General features: G+C 45.6%; 1 protein-coding gene across 1 annotated transcript in view; it reads right to left on the bottom strand.

Annotated features, from left to right (window-relative positions):
* The window catches only part of ADCY8 (adenylate cyclase 8), a 132494-nt gene that overhangs the window by 91184 nt on the left and 22190 nt on the right, over positions 1 to 19120 (bottom strand). The window contains exon 2 of the mRNA XM_066623677.1: positions 2175 to 2324. Within this exon, the coding sequence (XP_066479774.1) occupies positions 2175 to 2324 (150 nt within the window). The remainder of the gene's footprint in view (positions 1 to 2174; positions 2325 to 19120) is intronic.

Raw genomic sequence — 19120 nt, 5'->3', positions numbered from 1 at the left:
TGATGACATCACCGCTGCAGTTATGGCATCAGAAGGGAAGACAGGATTGGGCTAGAACAGAGGGTTCCCCATCACAAAGGGGCTTGCTATTGAAAAAAAAAATGAAGAGAAAACAGCAAAGAGCTACTGGAAAAGGCAATCTGTTGTGAATAGGGACAGTCCCTCTGTCAAAGATAAGAGGACCCCCCATCTAAGAGGGACTGGACTTCTGAGGTTCATCTATGGCTCTGGAATCACCATTTTTCTCATGAACAAATGCACGTCCATGAACATTCAGTCCTGCAGGAGATGGCGAGGAACCTGGCCTTTTTCAAAACTCTTATAGAGATAAGTCCTTGGAGAACCTACATCACTGCAGATCCTACATGAATGAATCTCCCATCCCCCTGCCATGACCATGCTCCTTTAACACCCTTACCCCTCCTCCACCCCTTGGCTGCCATGTCTTTTTCATCCTCTTCCCTCATGACATTTATCTCCCAACTTCAGCACACACCAGTTTTGAGGTGTGACTCCAGAGAGACAAACTGCTTCATGCACGAAAAAAACTTGATGTCAAGATCCATTTGACTCATTCGAGCAAACTTTGCCTAAAAAAGGATTGACTCGATTATCTTGGTCCCTCTGGGTCAATGCCTATTATATACCTAGGTCTTTTGAGGTGGGGGAGAGAGCTTCCTATGCTCTGCCTGACTGACAGCTTATAAATAGCTTGATATGGCCCTGTATTTTTGGCTCTTAAATGTTATGACTCATGCTCTTATAGCTGGAGGACTTCAGTTCAAAGGCCGGCACTAACAGATGCCAAGCATGCAAAAAATGTTCAGAAGAGGATTCCTCTCTGCTCAAAAACCTATTATCCTTTTGGTTCTTCTTTGGTAAACAAGTAGGATCATCTAATACACTCTGCATTTCAATCTCTCTCCGAACACTCTGCAGAGGAGGACCTGAAAGTCATCATTCTTCAACAAAGATATTTCAGATGGAGTCTCAGCAAGAAATTACTGATCTAGGAATTATCAGGAAGTTCAATTCTAATTGTTTAGGGCTGAATTGAGATACTGGCTTGCTCTCCCATGACAGGTTTTAAATTAAGATACCAACACCAATGCTAGAAATATTGTAGCTTTTAATGCTGCTGTGAATGATCGCTGTATTTAGTTAAGCTTATAGAGAATCATCACAGATTGCAGCCTTGTTCAGACCATAAGAATACCAAGCATGTGTAGTTCAGGCAATGGTGGACCTCCCATTAATTTTGATGGGGCAAATGCCCAGGTGTGAGCCTCTAGGACCCCACGGGTTGAAAACTGTGCTTTGGGTTTCCCGGAAGCACAGTTTATAGCGTCGGCGAAGGTTCAGGAAGTTTCCCCAATGTGGGCTCAGATCGTGCAAGACCCTGTGAGCCTCAGGTGAGTGGGGGAGGGGTGTTAATGTGGGGGGGAGCAGTGACAGTCCATGGGGGTGCTCCATCATGGACCTTTGCCCAGGGGCATGGGGCTAGGGAGGTCTGCCACTGAGTTCAGGGAAGCTCTGCTGCCAATCTATGTGTTTTCCCCTGAATGTCTGAATACCCCCCCCAAAAAAAAAACAACCACTAGCTCTATGCATGACCTCCTTTCAGACATTTGGATGAACCAGCATAGAGTGGGTGGTGGAGATTTATGTGACTGCCAATGCATGTCCAGTCTCTCTGCAATGGAGAGGGCTTGTACCTCTCACATTTCATGGCTTTGTGACTATTTTCTCTCTGAATACATATGTGTGTACTTATATCATACATACAAAAAAAATTATACTACAGGCATTTCTTCCGTACCCATGAGGGTTCCGTTAATGAAGAGAGCTGGCGGAGGAAGAGGGACAGGAAATTCATAACTACAGAGAGTTGTAGTAGAAGAAACAACTGTAGTAGCAGTACAACTACAGAGAGTTGTAGTTGTAGCATTCACCTCTGTTTTGCTCCCACTGCCCAGAATGGCTCTGAAGGGGAGGGGGGGGCGGCTTGCATGCCACAGAGAAGGTCCCTGCAAAACTTAGTGCTTTGCACCCCCTCCAGCTATGCCACTGACAGAGCCACAGAACCCAGAAGAGTCTCCAGGATGCTGGAAGTGACATCACAAGAGACAAAGACCATAGAGAAGACCTCAGGAGTTTCCAAAAGTTAGACTTACCTGTCTCTGGTTTTCGGTTTCCAGTCTCAGACGAGCTTCCACACATCTTCGGGTCTCTAAGAAGGCTTGGCGTTGGGCACGGTCGGATAAATAGCTAATGAAGGTCCCAGCAGTGTTCATGCACATGAATAAAACCGCTTGAGCCACTGTCTGGAAGAAATCAGAAGAGAGAACATGAATGAGATGGCCAAGTTAATTGTGTGCGTGGACTGACTGATGAACAAATGTACACCTTTATACATTAGGGCTGCAAATCGATACGTTTCTAATTGATTAAGATTCTGCCTTTAAACCAATTTAGGCCAAAATCCTAACCAACCTTCCCACACTGACATAGCTGTGCCAATGGGGAATGGGCTGCATCCTGCAGTTGGGTGGCTGTCACGGAGGACTCCTCAAGTTAAGGGAATGTTTGCTCCCTTACCTCAGAGCAGAAATACCCTTACCACAGTGCTGGAAAGTTGGCTAGGATTGTGCCCTTAATGGCATTTGCACATGACCAGGACCTCACTTACAGGCACCTTGTAAATGCCCTAAAACAGTGGTTCTCACACATTTAGCGCCGGGATCCACTTTTTAGAATGAGAATCTGCCAGGACCCACCAGAAATGATGTCATGGCCAGAAATGACATCATCAAGCAGGTAAATTTTTAACAATCCTAGGTTTCAATCCTACCCACACTTACCCAGGAGTAAGTACCATCGACTATCATTGTTAAAAGAATATACATAGTAGCTTGTTCAAAGTACAGGTCTGTCACATTTCCCCAAACGCAGTCACTTACCAGGGTAGCATCAAGTCTACTATATTAAAAATAAAATATTGAAATGAATGGGGACCCACCTGAAATTGGCTCATGACCCACCTAGTGGTCCCAACCCACAGTTTGAGAAACACTGTCCTAAAAAACATATAAAATAATTTATGATTTTCTACTACCACTCATATTTAGAAGGAAAGGTCATTTTCCATTATTGTTCTATATTACAGGAACCAAATAGCTTAAGGGAAACCAAATATGCATTCTTTTAACAGGTAGCCCTCTTGGGTAAAACTGGCACCCCACTCATTAGTTGATTAACTCATTGTAGGTTTTATATTTATTTATCATCCACTTTCTTGAAAAAGCTAGGTGTAACATATAGTTGTCCAGTTTAGCCTCACACCAATCCTGTGCACTAGGTTAGGCTGACAGACAGTGATTCACTCAGTGAGATTCATGATGCAGGTGCAGTAGCTTAGCTAGAGAGGTGCAAAACTGTAAGTAAGTGCAGGCTCCTGACCTCATTGCTGTTATTGTCTGAATGGCTCCAAGGGCAAGTGGAAGGGGCTGTTTACACTGGTGGCCAGGAACCAACAATTACAATTTTATGCTCCTGTTCCAGTGCCTGGGAGTGACTGGTTTAAGTGTACACTGGTTAAACATTTAAACGCTGGTTAAACACTGGTTAAGTGTACACTTAAACACTGGTTTAAGTGAACTTCATGGGCGAGACAAGATTGGAATCCACACCTGTTTGCCTTTCTCACTATCTAGCCACTTGAGAGCACTCCTTCATACAACACATTATTAGATTGGCTGCCACAAGATATAATGATGCCCTTAGGCTTAGCTGGATTTCAAGGAGGACTATGGCTATTAGTCACAGGGGTGAAACAGAAGCTCCAGGCAACATGATGCCGAATTCTAATTGCTGGTGAATGAGAGCCAGCCAAAGTTGTTGCCTTTAAGTCCTGCCTGGTTGGCTCGTGACAGAAGCAGGACACTGGACTTTGGTCTGATCCAGCAAAGTTCTTCTCTCTATGTCCTTATTGACTAACTGGCTACCTGTATGCACATCTGGCCTGCTATCCAGTGGCACATCTAGGGTGTGGCAAGTGGTGACATCTGCCCTGGGTGCAACTTGAAAGGGGGGTGCCGGACACCAAGTTAGCCCATATTCTACCCATGGTGCATTTCTGCACCAGTTTCAGGGGACCTCCAAAAGGAGCTAAATGCCTGCAGAAAAAGTTCAAGGTATTTCCATATACCTGAAACAGAGGTGTTGGAAATGTGCAAAGCTAGTAGGAAAGGGAATCATTTTTGCAGTACTGTCCAGGTGTACAGATCCTTATCGAAATCATAGTCAGCCGCTGATCTCACACAAGAACATCTAAAAATACCCCTGGTTTTACTAAGCACACAAATGGTGGGACAGGGCTGGCTTCCCACCCCATGATCTCCTCTTCTCTGTTTGGACAGGGGCGCACTTTCAGTGCTTGCCATGGATGCCATTTTCCCAAGGTATGTGTCAGCAGCAGCTCAAAATCAAGTGAGTTAAAGAAATAAAAATATCCGCAGCATCTCTAGTAACAGTGTCGAAACATATGACTCTCTCTGGGCCTGGAGAAAGAAATATGCAGCATTTTGGGGGCATTAAACTCTCACTGAACCACAGATGCTGCTTGTAAGAGTTGAGTCACAGCGCAGGAGTCAGGCATGGTTACGAAAAGAATTAGCCATTTCTTTCTGCAGAAATTCTTCCGAAGCCAATGATGTGGTAGCCGTGACTCCTTGTGCAATTTAATGTAACCGAGAAGAGGAAAAAGAAGAGACAGTGCACATTGCAGGAGGTGTTTGATACTATATTATATTATGATCATTGGATGAAATGATGAACATTTGGAATGAAGTCACTGGGTGAGTTCACCCATATTCCCCTCTCCCACCAAAGTACTTATGCCGATGGTAGTGATATATTTTTTCCGGCTCTATGCTCAAGCTAAAATTAGGGGTGTGTGAATTCTAAAAATACCACCCAAGTACAAGAAAAGCATCCACCATTGGCATCAGCTGCAGAATTCTGAAATGTGAACTGTTCAACATTCTTTGGATGTCAGATTTCATTTTTTATTTTATTTTTTAAATTACAGCTTACATAAGTTTCTAGCCCTTAAATCTGGAAAGATAAGCTTCAAAGTGCCTGGAGCAATATGACATTTCCCAAGGCAGAGTAGAATTTCCAGAGTGGTACACTGGCAAATTTTGAAGTGTACACACTCTCCCCCCGCAATCACCACACCCCACTTATATGACACTCAAGGCTGTACAAATATCAATGTTAAATTTCTTCATTGAAGTGTTCTCTACACCTGCCAGTTATTTCTGGTTTGAAACTTATGACACAGGATTTGAAGATCTTCTTGCTCATTTCATCCCAGACTCTTGGTGCATAAAAACGGGAAAACAGAATTAAAAACAATATCTCAGATAAATAGAAAAGGTCTGCTGGGGATTGGACAAATCATAGAAGCCCAGAAACAGGATGCTAGAGTAGGTGGGCCTTTGCTCATGTTTTTATGGTTACAAAAATGAAAAAAAAAATGCATGCACAGGGGGGCCCCATATCCACGAATCCCATATTCACATTTATCCGCAGATCGGGCCCGTGGCTCTACCATGTGCTAGGGTGGTGTAGTGGTTTGGGAGGTGGACTTAGACCTGGAAGATCCAGGTTCAAATCTCCCCTCAGCCATGAAGCTTCCTGGGTGACCTTGGGCCAGTCACTTTCTCTCAGCCTCACCTACCTCACAGGGTTGTTGTGAGGAAAAAAGGAGGGGAGCAGATGTGTACACCGCCCTGAGCTCTTTGGAGGAAGGGTGGTATAAAAATGTGAAAATAAATAAAATAATGTGGCCCCCCTGCACACACCTCTCTGCATGTGCTTCCCCTGGAGCCTCTGGTGGGTCATCTGAGCCCAGCAGAGGCCACGCACACCCACCTGTGGCCTCTGCCAGGCTCAGACTGAGCTCTAGAGTGAAAAACACATCATTTATGTCCTCACCCCATAAAAAAAAAACTGGAAGTGACATTTTTAATGCCTAATAATGCATTGGGAGGCCCGGGGAAGAACTCAGGGAAGCCCCCAGGCTCCGGAGGGTGGGGGGCAGCATTTGCCCATATCCACAGTTTCACTTCACCACAGGGGGTTCCAGAATGCACATGAGGGCACGCCTGTGTGAGTGTGTGTGTCTATCTGCAAGGCCCAATGTGAAGCATTTTTGCAGGGACCCACCCCCACGGCCCTCCCACTCACCAGAGCAGGCAGCAGTGGTGAACCTGAGGCCAATGGCGCCCCACGCAATGTGTGGCACCCAGGTGGTAGTGAAATAATAACGTCACCACCACTTGCTTCAAGGGGGGGGGGCTATTTTGAGCCAACTGGACCAACGGACCAGGCAGGACATGTGTATTTTGCAAGCTTTGCAACCACTTGCTTGGTCCAGGCAGCATCTCTTTTCGTTGCTTGGCACGGTGCTGCCTAGAAGTGAACTCTCAGGCAAGTGCCACGATCCAATCGCCTGGCATGGGGGTCCCTTAGGTCTTCTTCTCCTTCTTTACTTCCTCTTTTACCACTTTGGGAGTCGAGGGAGATACAAAGTTCTGGTTTTTGCACTTCTAGTGGCCTCTTTCAATGTAATTTGATATTGTTGCCTGTACCCTTAGGTACAGGGTTGGGTACCTTGGGTTGGGACCACTAGGTGGGTCATGAGCCAATTTCAGGTGGGTCCCTGTTCATTTCAATCTGAAGGCCTTAGGAATGGACCTCAACAAGTGGGAAACTCTGGCCTCTGAGCGGCCCGCTTGGAGGCAGGCTGTGCAACATGGCCTTTCCCAGTTTGAAGAGACACTTGGCCAACAGTCTGAGGCAAAGAGGCAAAGAAGGAAGGCCCATAGCCAGGGAGACAGACCAGGGACAGACTACACTTGCTCCCGGTGTGGAAGGGATTGTCACTCCTGAATTGGCCTTTTCAGCCACACTGGACGCTGTGTCAGAACCACCTTTCAGAGCGCGATACCAGAGTCTTTCGAGACTGAAGGTTGCCAATACTAATACCCTTAGGTACAGGGTACAAATTGGCCAAATTGCCATAAAACCGGCCCTGTTTCCAGGCTCTCTCTCTCTCTCTCTCTCTCTCTCTCTCTCTCTCTCTCCCCCCCTCTTTGTGTGTGTGTGAGTGAGCGAACAAGCGAGTGAATGAGTTCAATGTACGGTTGCAGTTGTATCCATACATGCCTACCAACCTACAGTATGTCTTAAGGCGCCATGCAGCATATATACTGCCTGCCATCTCACATCCTGCCTCTGCAAAGGTCTATTTTGAACGGCTGCTCATAGGACAACTCAGTTTTTCTAGTATCACCTGGTTAACCGAAGAACAATCACCCTTTTGCTTTTTAAATGGCGAAAGACAGCACTGTTGCAGCACAGGTGAATGCAGCAGGCAGAGTGTAGTATGTGGTAGTATGTGGCGCCTTTGGTAGTATGTGATAATGCAAAGGGCGCCAGGCAGTGATCCTTGTTCTAAAAACAGCGATGTTTTAAGCACGTCCCTGTTGTCGACGTCCCTGTTGAAATGTTGAAGGGTGTGATAAAAGGGGTGCTAGATGGTAGTACTCCCAGCTGCCTTCCAAGCACTGAACTCCAGAAAATATTGTAGATGGTCTCGAAAGACTATGGTATAAGCCTACAGCACCCGGTATTCCCAGGAGGTCTCCCATCCAAGTACTAACCAGACCTGACCCTGCTTAGCTTCCAAGATCAGACGAGATTGGGCATGAGAAGGACCTTGGGCCCCATAAAACATTGCACTCTTGCAAAATGGAGAAATGTCACACATTTTCTTGCCTTTACACAAGGTAAACAGGTAAACAGTGATTATATGTCTGGGCACTGTGCAAGAAAACTCTCATGAAAGAAAACAGTGACATTTAATTCATTTTTGCCTGGCCCACAGGTGTACACATTTGGTCCCTGTTGCACATGTGCAAAGCTGGGCAGAAATGGCTTAAATGTTGGATAGCCCAGTGGTATAGCTAGAGGGGGTGCAAAACATGAAGTTTTGCAGGGAGGCTCACCGCACCCCTCCCCCTCCCCTTCACCTCCATTTTGCTTCCCCCGCCTGGATTAGCTCCAAAGGGGAGAGGCCGCTTACCCACTTCAGTGAGGCTCCCTGCAAAACTTCAAGCTTTGCACTCTCTCTAATTACACCACTCTGTAGACCTGGATCTTGGTGTGTTCCGTCAGCGTACTGCAGCGAGTCATGGACTCTTTGCTCACAACAGGAGAGGAAACTGAACGCTTTCCACATGCGCTGCCTCCGACGCATTCTCGGCATCACCTGGCAGGACAAAGTTCCTAACAACACAGTCCTGGAACGTGCTGGAATCCCTAGCATGTATGCACTGCTGAAACAGAGATGCCTGCGTTGGCTCGGTCGTGTCGTGAGAATGGATGATGGCCGGATCCCAAAGGATCTCCTCTATGGAGAACTCGTGCAAGGAAAGCGCCCTACAGGCAGACCACAGCTGCAATACAAGGACATCTGCAAGAGGGATCTGAAGGCCTTAGGAGTGGACCTCAACAGGTGGGAAACCCTGGCCTCTGAGCGGCCCGCTTGGAGGCAGGCTGTGCAGCATGGCCTTTCCCAGTTTGAAGAGACACTTGGCCAACAGGCAAAGAGGCAAAGAAGGAAGGCCCATAGCCAGGGTGACAGACCAGGGACAGACTGCACTTGCTCCCAGTGTGGAAGGGATTGTCACTCCCGAATCGGCCTTTTCAGCCACACTAGACACTGTTCCAGAACCACCAATCAGAGCGCGATACCATAGTCTTTCGAGACTGAAGGTTGCCAACTACTGCTACTACTAATTACACCACTGAGATAACCTTTGCAGCATGCAAAAGCCAGGAATTCATAATTGGACTTGCTCATAATTGCACTGCAATAGATTACAGTGTTGACACGCTTGAGATCTGGAACTGATATTTTTGGCTCATTGAGTACATTTGAAAATGAATCCTAAAACATAAGCGCTCAGTTGTGCTGTCGTAGACAATCAATCCCCATTCATTGAATTGGCTCACTGTGGTGTTCCTCTATTGCAGTCAATGGGGAAGTGAACTCACAGAGGTGTTCCATGTGCACAGAGATTGCCCACAGAGCACTATGTAGTATTAACCAAAGATCACCGACTGGGATGTGGTAGTGATGTGATTAAGAACTGAGATCATAGTTGCATCATCACCAGCAATTACAGAGGTCACCCCAGGCAAATGAGGCAGGGAACAGAGAAGGTAAAGAACAGGGATGGGCACTCAACTCGTGGTGACTCGACTCAAGTCATCCAAAAATGTGGTTTGGGACAACTCATGTTGACTCAAGTCTTGGACATTGCTGACTCCAACTCAACTCACAAATTGGTGCAGTGACTCTAAAAACAAGTCAGGACTCAAAATGACTCGAGTCCCTGTCTTGTTTGTGTGTGTTTTTGCTTACATTTTTCCCCCGCATCACACTGAAAGACCTTGTGGGTGATCCAGAGTGACCATTCGGTGGGAGAGGCTTGCTCTCTCACTTCTTTTCCTTGCTTGTAGCCCTTGGTGGCTATACAGAATTGCAACTGAGCCACTTTCACCATGGTCAGAACCTTCGAGTCTCTCCTGCTTCTTTCTCTTCCAGGTCTCCCTCCTGCTCTCTCCCTTCCCACTCCTTTAAAACCTCCCATTTCCCAGCTTCAGGCTCCCAGTAACCAGGTAACTCTCTTGATCTCCCCCTCCTTGCTTGTGCTATCACATGCCTCCTTTCCCCTGTAAGGATTTCCTCCTCTTTCATTTTTTACTTTGATACTGCTTACATTTTGGGTCTAGTCATATGAGTGACTAGTGAGTATACACTGCATTGAGTTTTTGATTTCCCCCTCCCTGCCACCGAACTATAAACCCAGAGATTTTCAACTGGTGTGCTGTGGCACACTGGTGAAAGGTCTTTGCAAAGGCACTTGGCAGTGGAAGTTTGGAGTACAGTGGTTGAAAAACTGTTCCAGGTCCTGCAGCTCTGTTTCTACAGCAACTATCTGCAGTAACGAATTGTCTGTCCCTCTTCCTCCACTGGCAGAGCTGGCGGAGGAAAGAGAAAGAGTCGCAGAACCCAGAAGAGTCTCTGGGAAGCTGGAAGTGACGTCACAAGAGGCGAAGACCATAGAGGTCAGTGTGCCATGAGAAGCATTGAAAATTGCTGTCTTATCCAATACAATAAAAGCTCTTTGCTGTTGTACATTTACCCTTGCCTCCCTCTTTCTTACATGCCAAACCACTGAGTTATGGCATTGACCAGCACACTCAGTCCCTGCACTCACAATAAATTTATGTTGGGTGGAAATGGTTGGCAACCTTCAGTCTTGAAAGACTATGGTATAAGCCTACAGCACCTGGTATTCCCAAGCGGTCTCCCATCCAAGTACTAACCAGGCCTGACCCTGCTTAGCTTCCAAGATCAGATGAGATCAGGAATGTGCCAGGTACCCAACAGGTGGAAATATTACAAATGTTTTGTAAAACACCCTCTCTTCTGTCTTCATTCTCCCAAATTTCAGCTATTTGAACCTCATGAGCCCAGACAGCTTTTCATCTGAGATGGATTCTCACAAGCAGAAACCATTCAAAGATAAATAAATAATGCAAGATGGTCATTAAATAATTGGGTGAAGCACTTTAGGAACCCACAGAGGTCCAAAACAAAGTACAATATAGTACAATGATTTTTTTTAAAAAAAGATAAATCGGATAGAAGAGAGAGAAGCTGTGGCATCAGCTATTCCATTGCTGGGGTTATTCTGTTTTATCCTGTTCCAGGTTTTTGCACTCCTCATTAAATCAAAGCTCGGCTCATCAACTCTTCTCTCAGACATTTTTGCTGTATATCTTTCCTGCCTCCCCCACATCTAAATTGGTAAAATAAATATTAATTTGTTCTCTCCCCCATTTAGTGCTCTGACACATCCACGGTGATATATTCGATATAAATAGCTCTTTATTATGACATGTCTGCGCTTTCGCTTTGCACACAGAACTGCAACATTTACTTTGCATTTATCATGGTAGAAAGTAGACAAAGCTGTTTTAGAAGCATGGAATATTTGAAGTTCCACAGGATGGCTCCTGAAAGGCACCCTAGCTGCTTAGGCACAAAGGCGCATGGAGGGGAAGCGGTGGACTTGTTATCTGGTGTGCTCCCTGGAGCATTTGGTGGGCCACTGTGAGATACAGGAACATAAAAACATAAGAACAGCCCCACTGGATCAGGTCATAGGCCCATCTAGTCCAGCTTCCTGTATCTCACAGCGGCCCACCAAATGCCCCAGGGAGCACTCCAGATAACAAGAGACCTCATCCTGGTACCCTCCCTTGCATCTGGCATTCTGACATAACCCATTTCTAAAATCAGGAGGTTGCGCATACACATCATGGCTTGTACCCCGTATTGGATTTTTCCTCCAGAAACTTGTCCAATCCCCTTTTAAAGGCATCCAGGCTAGACGCCATCACCACATCCTGTGGCAAGGAGTTCCACAGACCAACCACATGCTGAGTAAAGAAATATTTTCTCTTGTCTGTTCTAACTCTCCCAACACTCAATTTGAGTGGCTGTCCCCTGGTTCTGGTGTTATGTGAGAGTGTAAAGAGCATCTCCCTATCCACTCTGTCCATCCCCTGCATAATTTTGTATGTATCCAGGAAGCTGATGGGCCTATGGCCTGATCCAGTAGGGCTGTTCTTATGTTCTTATGTTCGTATGACAGGCACACAGGAGTGTGTGCCGAAGCTGCATATGAGCGGAAGGCTCTGTCATGCAGTGCAAGGGAAATGGGCAGTGAGGTGTTGTAATAATGCCCTCCAAGACTCTGTGGAAGTTACTTGGCGTTGGCCCACCCTGAGAAATTTCAGCTTGGATGTCCCTTTACCTCCCTCAAATATTTAATCTGAGGAGCATCCTCAGAGGCACTTAAATTTGCTTCAGATAAAATAGGGTAGGATGAATCCTAAAGATGCATCCATTAGCAGGAATTCTCAGAGAGGGTGGTGAGTCCTCAAAGCCCTTGCCATGAACTCGCTGAGTAGCCTTGGGCAAGCCATTGTCAGTCTTGCCTGCAACATGGGGAATAATAATACTATCCTACTTTGCAGGGGTGTTGTAAGACTTCAGACTAGATAAAGTAGAAGAAGCACTTTCAACATTCAGAATGCCAGGTAAATGATATGTTTGTTTTAGAACTGGGAGTCCAGGAGCAGCTGCGTTTCCAGGAGAACCCTGAAGCTGCGAACCTATAGACTGTCATGTCGATAAAAGAGATCAACAAGATAACATCTAAGGTTTTGGTTTTAAAAGGAGGAGGAGAAGAAGAAGAAGAAGATTTAAAACCAAAATTTGAAAACACACATTCAAAGTTTCAAATTAAAATTTTGAAAATTTTGTCTGAACCAGATTTTGGGGGGAGAAAGTGATAGCTGTCATATGCAATTTTGAGACCTGTATTTTCTCACTTCTGTTGTTTTGGGTTCATCCTCTCAAGACTTTTGAAGGTTATGGGAACCTTGTTCTCTCCAGTCTGGCTCAATCAACTTGCACCCTCCTGAGGCAAAATTAGACGCTCACACCTGTCTTTCGTCTGTTGCAAATTTGGGGGAGCTCACCATCTCCCTCAAGAATTAATGGAAGCTTGCCAGATTGATCATACAAAGTCCCATTATCAACCTACTGGAACCTAAGAGCTCTTATCTCTTCCACATAGAAACCAAATGACAGATCGAATCAAATTTACATTTAGGAGATATCCTTCACACAAGGGCTGTGAGGTACTTAGCACAGTCAATATTTTTTTTTTTAAAAAAAGCATTACCAATGTCAATGCAGTAGGAGTAAACTAAAGTCAAGCGGGTAATTAAGTTCAAAAATGAACCCTAATGCAATGCAATTCATTTTTATCTTTGGCCTGTCATGCAATTTATATCAAGGGGCTTTGCTAGGTGCATTTCCAGAAAAAGAGGGGGGCATTTTTGTTTCATTATTATTTTGCTGAATCACAACCTAAGCTGGGTTGGTTGCAGCTGCAATTCAGGATCTGGCCCAGGGGTGTCCAAACATTTTGGCAGGAGGGCCACATCATCTCTCTGACACTGTATCGGGGGGGGGGGGGCTGGGGGAAAAAAAGAATTAATTGCATTTCAAATTTGAATAAATTTACATAAATGAATTTATTAGAAATGGAACTTATATGAATGAATGAAGGTCTTGCAGTAGCTCAAGGCCTATAAAAGGGCTTGCACAAAGAAAGGGCAGCCTTTACTGCAGCATGACAGATGTGAAACAGCAAGCAGTGGAGGGAGCCCTCATCCCACAGCTCAGGTGAGAGGTCATCGGGCCAGCATGGGCTCCAGCAAGTCTCTGGAGGGCCAGAGGCTCATTGAAGACTGGGGGCTCCCTGAGGGCCTGATTGGGAGCCCCTGAGGGCCGCAAGTGGCCCCCGGGCCGGGGTTTGGGCACCCCTGATCTAGCCAAAGGAGAAGGCCAGATCAAAAAGAAACAGAAAGATATGTGTGGTGAGGGACAAACTGGACAGGCTGGAGAGGGAGGGAGGAAGGGAGAGAGAGAGAGATAGTATGGGGAGACATAGGGCCAGCTCCTGGCTCAGGTTGACCACCCTCTGAAGTTTCATCCCTACCAGGTGCAGTAGCACTACAAAGAAGAACTCCCCCGTCTGCCACCTAGGGTCCAATCCTATTCAACTTTCCTGCTGTGGAGGGTCAGTCACGGGGTCTTCTCAATGTAAGAGGACTTTTGTTCCCTTACCTACTGCTGCAATGTGGTAGTACTGATGGTGGAAAGTTGGATAGGATTGTGCTCCTAATCTCAGGGCTGCTGGGATCCGGGGGGGGGGGGGGGGATGGGAGTTAAGAGTATGCAAAGGGGAACCCCATAAGGCTTATGCTTGAAGGCCTTCATATGCCTAATACTGCTACTGGTGGTGGATTCTGGAGAAAAAAGAGGAAATGAAAAGGTGGGGAGAATCTGAAGAGAGAGGAGTGAGCATGATTGGAAGTAAGATACAGTGATTCAGGTGAGGGAGAATGGAGAGAGACAGAAAAAAGTGGTAAGCACTTGATAAAAATGTGTGCTTTGTCCTATATGCCCTACTACCCAGGCAAAAATTCAGAACACACAAGGTAGACACCTGTGTGTCTACCTTGCAACGCTGTGTTGTGGGACCCCTCTTGCATAGAAATAAATCACAATGATTTTGCTCTGTTTTCCTGCGTTTATCCATCTAAAAATGTATATCTCTTCTTTCAGCCCTTAAAAAGGCTCCCAAAGTGGTTCCCGGCCACATGAAAATTAACAACTCAGTTCATCATAGGTATCCTATTACAGTCCAAATTAACAATAAGATATAAACAGACTTAACTTTAATGGAATTTGCTGAAGGTTACAATATAAAGATGGGTGTGCGACATAAAAAGAAAACCTGGAGTTGAAATCAAAAGACACAATTATTTGGAGAAGAACAGGAGAAAAGGAGGTGTAGAATAATATACCTGTGATGGGAGAAATTAATGAAGTGAATGAGAATTCTGTAGGTGCGTACAGCAGTAGCATTTTGCAAATTTATTTCCCAGAACCAACTGCCTGACTACTGCTGGAAAAAGAACACCGGTTGAGAGGAATCTGATTCACCAAGGCAATTTTTACCTTCTTAATTTTAAGCATATTGGGCAGGAGGTCTGGCTTAGTGGTAAAGCTGCAGCCTATAATGTCCGAAGAACATCTGGGAATGCTGAGACTGCTGGAAACATCCAAGAGCTGCTGATGAGATGCGTCACCCCAGCTGATGAGAGAAGCAGGGGATGACCCCTTCAGTGAGAGTAAAGGAGTGCCATCAGAAAAAGCATGGAGGTGAATGCAACCAGGAAGATACCAGACTGTGAAGGATTCTACCTGGACAGAAGGCATTCTATGGAAGATTAGAACTTATAATTGTAAAAATCCTTACATGGGGATTTAGAAAGCCTGCCTATGCAAACTGCCTTGGATTAAAGTCAGAGGAGAAATCCAATTACAAGAAAGGTAGTATATAAATACTGGTGGTATCATCAATCATCATCATCATCATCTATTACTCTTGGGTCTCATTCATTGACAGGGGTATTGACATTGTTCAGGTTCTTCCACTTCAGAAAGAAAGCTGGTAGACACAGTCATGGCACCCTGTTCATGAGAAAAGTCTGAATATGGGGCATTTTATGGGCCAGGTCAACAGACAATTCCCCTCCAGGTGGGTCTATAAAAGGGAGTAAAGCTATGCATATCTTGCCCATCATGTCTGCCCTGCCTCCATAACCCCATGTACTTAGCTGTATTGGGTTAGCTATACTGGCTGAATACTGCCCAATACAGAATAAAATCCAATGTGCCCAATACAAAATCAATCGGTCAGTTACCATTTTTTTCTGGAAAACTGACTGTGCAGTTTTGGCCTTCATGACTGAGTTTTGTGCACATAGGCTGTGATACCCCAACATGGATAGCTGAGAATGTCAAAGACAGTGCAGACCCAGTGGGTGAGGAGGGCAGGCACAATTTGTTCCCCTTCGTCCAATGAACTGGATCACCTGATCCAGTCCTATGACTCTCAAAAGAACCACATAGCATGAAGTTAGGGTGACCAGTGGAAAAAGAGAACATGTCTGTCAGCCCAAACCTACCTACTGTAGATACTCGGGTATAGGCATTCTGGAGCATGACCTGCCTTTTTCTACCATTATTCCATTCTTTTTCAAGTACCCCTAAAGGTCCTGTTGAGTGTCCCTGGGAGTACATGAATACCAGGTTGGGAACCACCGATTTACTGGTATGTTGCTTACAGTGCACTTACTCTGATAGTGTTTACAAAAAGGTGGTGAAGACCAGAATTTAAAAAGAATAAAAATGTATCTTATGATCTTTTACTATGTTTTTAATAAATTAGAGGCTACAGTTCTTAGGTAACAATTGGAGGTAGGTTATTTTTCAGGATCTGGCCTGGGGTAAAATCAGACAAAACTGTAGTCAGACACCCCTCTAAGTTTAACTCCCGACTTATCTGAGGGTCACAGAAAATTCCATGAATGTTGGCTCAAAACCTGCCCTCGACTTATCTGTGGGGTTGACTTATGGGCGAATATCTACGGTAAATCCCTGCGTGGTGATGTAAAGGCACTGGTGCAAGCTATACTGCATCTCTCGGGCATTTGCGGCTGCTGGAGGTCTCCTTGGGGTAAGCAGATCTTTGTCCCTTTGCATTAGGGTAAGCCCAGCATTTACAATGGGTCGACATGGACCTGCACCAGTAATAATGCTTGCGTAAGTCTGCATTGATCCATGTAGGCAGATCACGTCTGGGAATAGAGTCAGGATTTGGGGCGCGCCACTACCATCAAACCCCCCATTTCCGGGTCCTGTCACACACCCCGTCCCATCCTTTCCCATTATGCCCTCCCCCACCCTGTTCCAACCCTCTGCATCAGGCTCACCTCCTCCAGCGGGCCTCTTTTCTCTGCTGGCGTGCATGCCAGCTGCCTGTTATATCGCACAGCTCTTTATGGTGGTTTTACAGCAGCCAAATGTTTGGCAACCTTCAGTCTCGAAAGACTATGGTATAAGCCTACAGCAACCAGTATACCCAGGCAATGCCAGCAGAATACACATTCTGTTGGCTCAGGACTTACATAAGAACATAAGAACAGCCCCACTGGATCAGGCCATAGGCCCATCTAGTCCAGCTTCCTGTACTAGACATCTCTAAGTCTCCTTTTATCTCCCCTTTCCCTCCCTCACCATCCAGAGGGCCAACCGCTTCTCTGGCGGGTTTCCTGCTTCTAACATATTTGAAGAAGCTTTTATTATTCCCCTTAATGTTGCTGGCCATGCGTTCCTCATAGTCTCGCTTGGCCTCCCGTATCACCTTCTTACATTTCTTTTGCCACAGTTTATGTTCCTTTTTATTCTCCTCATTAGGGCAAGACTTCCATTTACGGAAGGAAGCTTCCTTGCCCTTCACAGCCTCTCTAACTTGGCTGGTTAGCCATGTGGGCACCCTCCTGGATTTAGTGGAATAGGATTGGATAGGATTGGATGGTAAGCTTCTAATATCTAGGTAGAAGATGAAGGAATTCATAAGGGCCCTGTCCAGATGATCAACCTATGTAGAATCTACCTATGTAAATTCTACCTCCCAAGAGCAATCAGTGCTCAAACAGAGAGAAAGTTAAGACTGTTCAATGTGTCTACCAAAAGAATTAGATCTCCGTGATACAAGGAAGCAGATAAAAGCCTTTGATTAAACTCACATTGCTAGCTCTTAAGTACAACAACAAACAGAACTCAGCAGGAAGTGATTCGATGAAGACAGAAGAAGGGCATAAGTAAAGACGACCACCATCTCCTCCAAAGCCAACAAGACAAGTTAGCAATAATTCTACTCACTGTCTAGAATTTTTATTGGCCAACAGTTTTTACAATGGTTTTTGCAATAGGATTTAGTCCACGGGGATATAAATGTGAGGTATTTACAAAATATTCTGTATTCCATACTACTGCATATTCGGTGGTTTGTATGACATATTCAGGACACATTGTCCACTGTTGTCATGGAAATTATGAGTTAATTAAGCTTGAAGTACCATTTTGATTCAGCATTGGCTATTAAGCTAAAAATAGCAGGTTGCTTCCTTTTAGTGATGAAAAGTCTAACAGGCACTTTTGGATTGGATTCAAAAATAAAAAATTTCTTTGGCTCTAATTAATAACTCAAATAATGATTGGATAAATATTCAGCTAAAGACAAATTTATTCTACCTTAAAAAAAAGAAGAGTCCCGCTGCATCAGGTCAAAGGCCCATCTACAGGCCCAGCTTCCTGTATCTCACAATGGCTCACCAGATGCCTCGGGGAGTGCACAACGCAAGAGACCTGCATCCTGGTTGTGCAGTTCTAGAGAGTTGTAAAACATGCACATCTGATAATGGTGGTGCTGAAAGCCCTCAACTTTCTGCAAAATAGAAACTACTTAGCCCTCCATCTAACAGGGGCACTAAAGCCAAGACCACAAAGCCCAGACAGCTTCTAGAATATTAGCGAATCGAACAACTCACAGCGCACTCCTATACACACCTTATGCCAATGGAGTGGCTTCTCCGTTGGCACAAATATGCCATAAAGTAAGTTGCTGCGGCACAGAAGATAGTTGCACTGGTGGGAAGGCCTGTGCCTCTTGCTAGCACCAGTGCAGGTCTCAATGTGTGCCAGGACAGGTAAACTCTGTGCCAGGCAGTAGAGGGGTGGGGAAAGGGGGTATAACAGGGGAGAGGGCATGGGTGAGTGGATCAGGCCTGGGAAGGGGAAGAATCAGCAGCAGTAATGTACACTGTATCCTATCCCCCATTCCAGGTGAGATCCGACAACGCGAATCCCCTTGGATTTGCATCAGGACTTTAGCAGTAGCAGGTCCAAGCAGATCCGTTGCTGTGGTTGTGGCTTTCCCCAGGGCAAGGGAACAAGTGTCCCCTTATCTCAAGGAGACCTCCAGCCTACAAAAGTTCCCTCGCAGGATGCAACACAAGACATGCTGGCTCCTCTGCATTGGTGCAGGAGAATTTTGTTAGGGTTGGGCTGCCTGTGTCTGAGGTCTGCTACCATACTACCACCTTCCACCACTAAACACCTTCGACTGGGGGGGGGGAGGGACAAGGAGAAATTGAAGTACTGAAGCTCCTATTTCAATGCGCTGCAGGTGCATGGCTGCTGAGTGGATAGTAGAAAATTGGATAGAACTGGGCCCTCAGTTGTCTCAAAAACTTCTATTTCTTGGGCGAGTAAAAGTCAAATAATTACACACACGCACACATAACCTCAGCCCCACCCCTTAGCCTGTGTGTGCATGGGAAGGGTCACCTCCCCCAAACTACGTTGGTTTCTTCCAGAACATTCCAGAGATATCTCTGGATCAGCTCCCAGTTGTTCTCTTCAAACATATACAGTCAGTTCTCATTGTCAACTGGGGTTAGGTTCCTAGAAGACTTAATGGATAAC

The sequence above is a fragment of the Tiliqua scincoides genome, chromosome 4 (assembly GCF_035046505.1).
Source record: "Tiliqua scincoides isolate rTilSci1 chromosome 4, rTilSci1.hap2, whole genome shotgun sequence".
Classification (NCBI taxonomy): domain Eukaryota; kingdom Metazoa; phylum Chordata; class Lepidosauria; order Squamata; family Scincidae; genus Tiliqua; species Tiliqua scincoides.
This window is presented reverse-complemented; position numbering and strand designations above follow the sequence as displayed.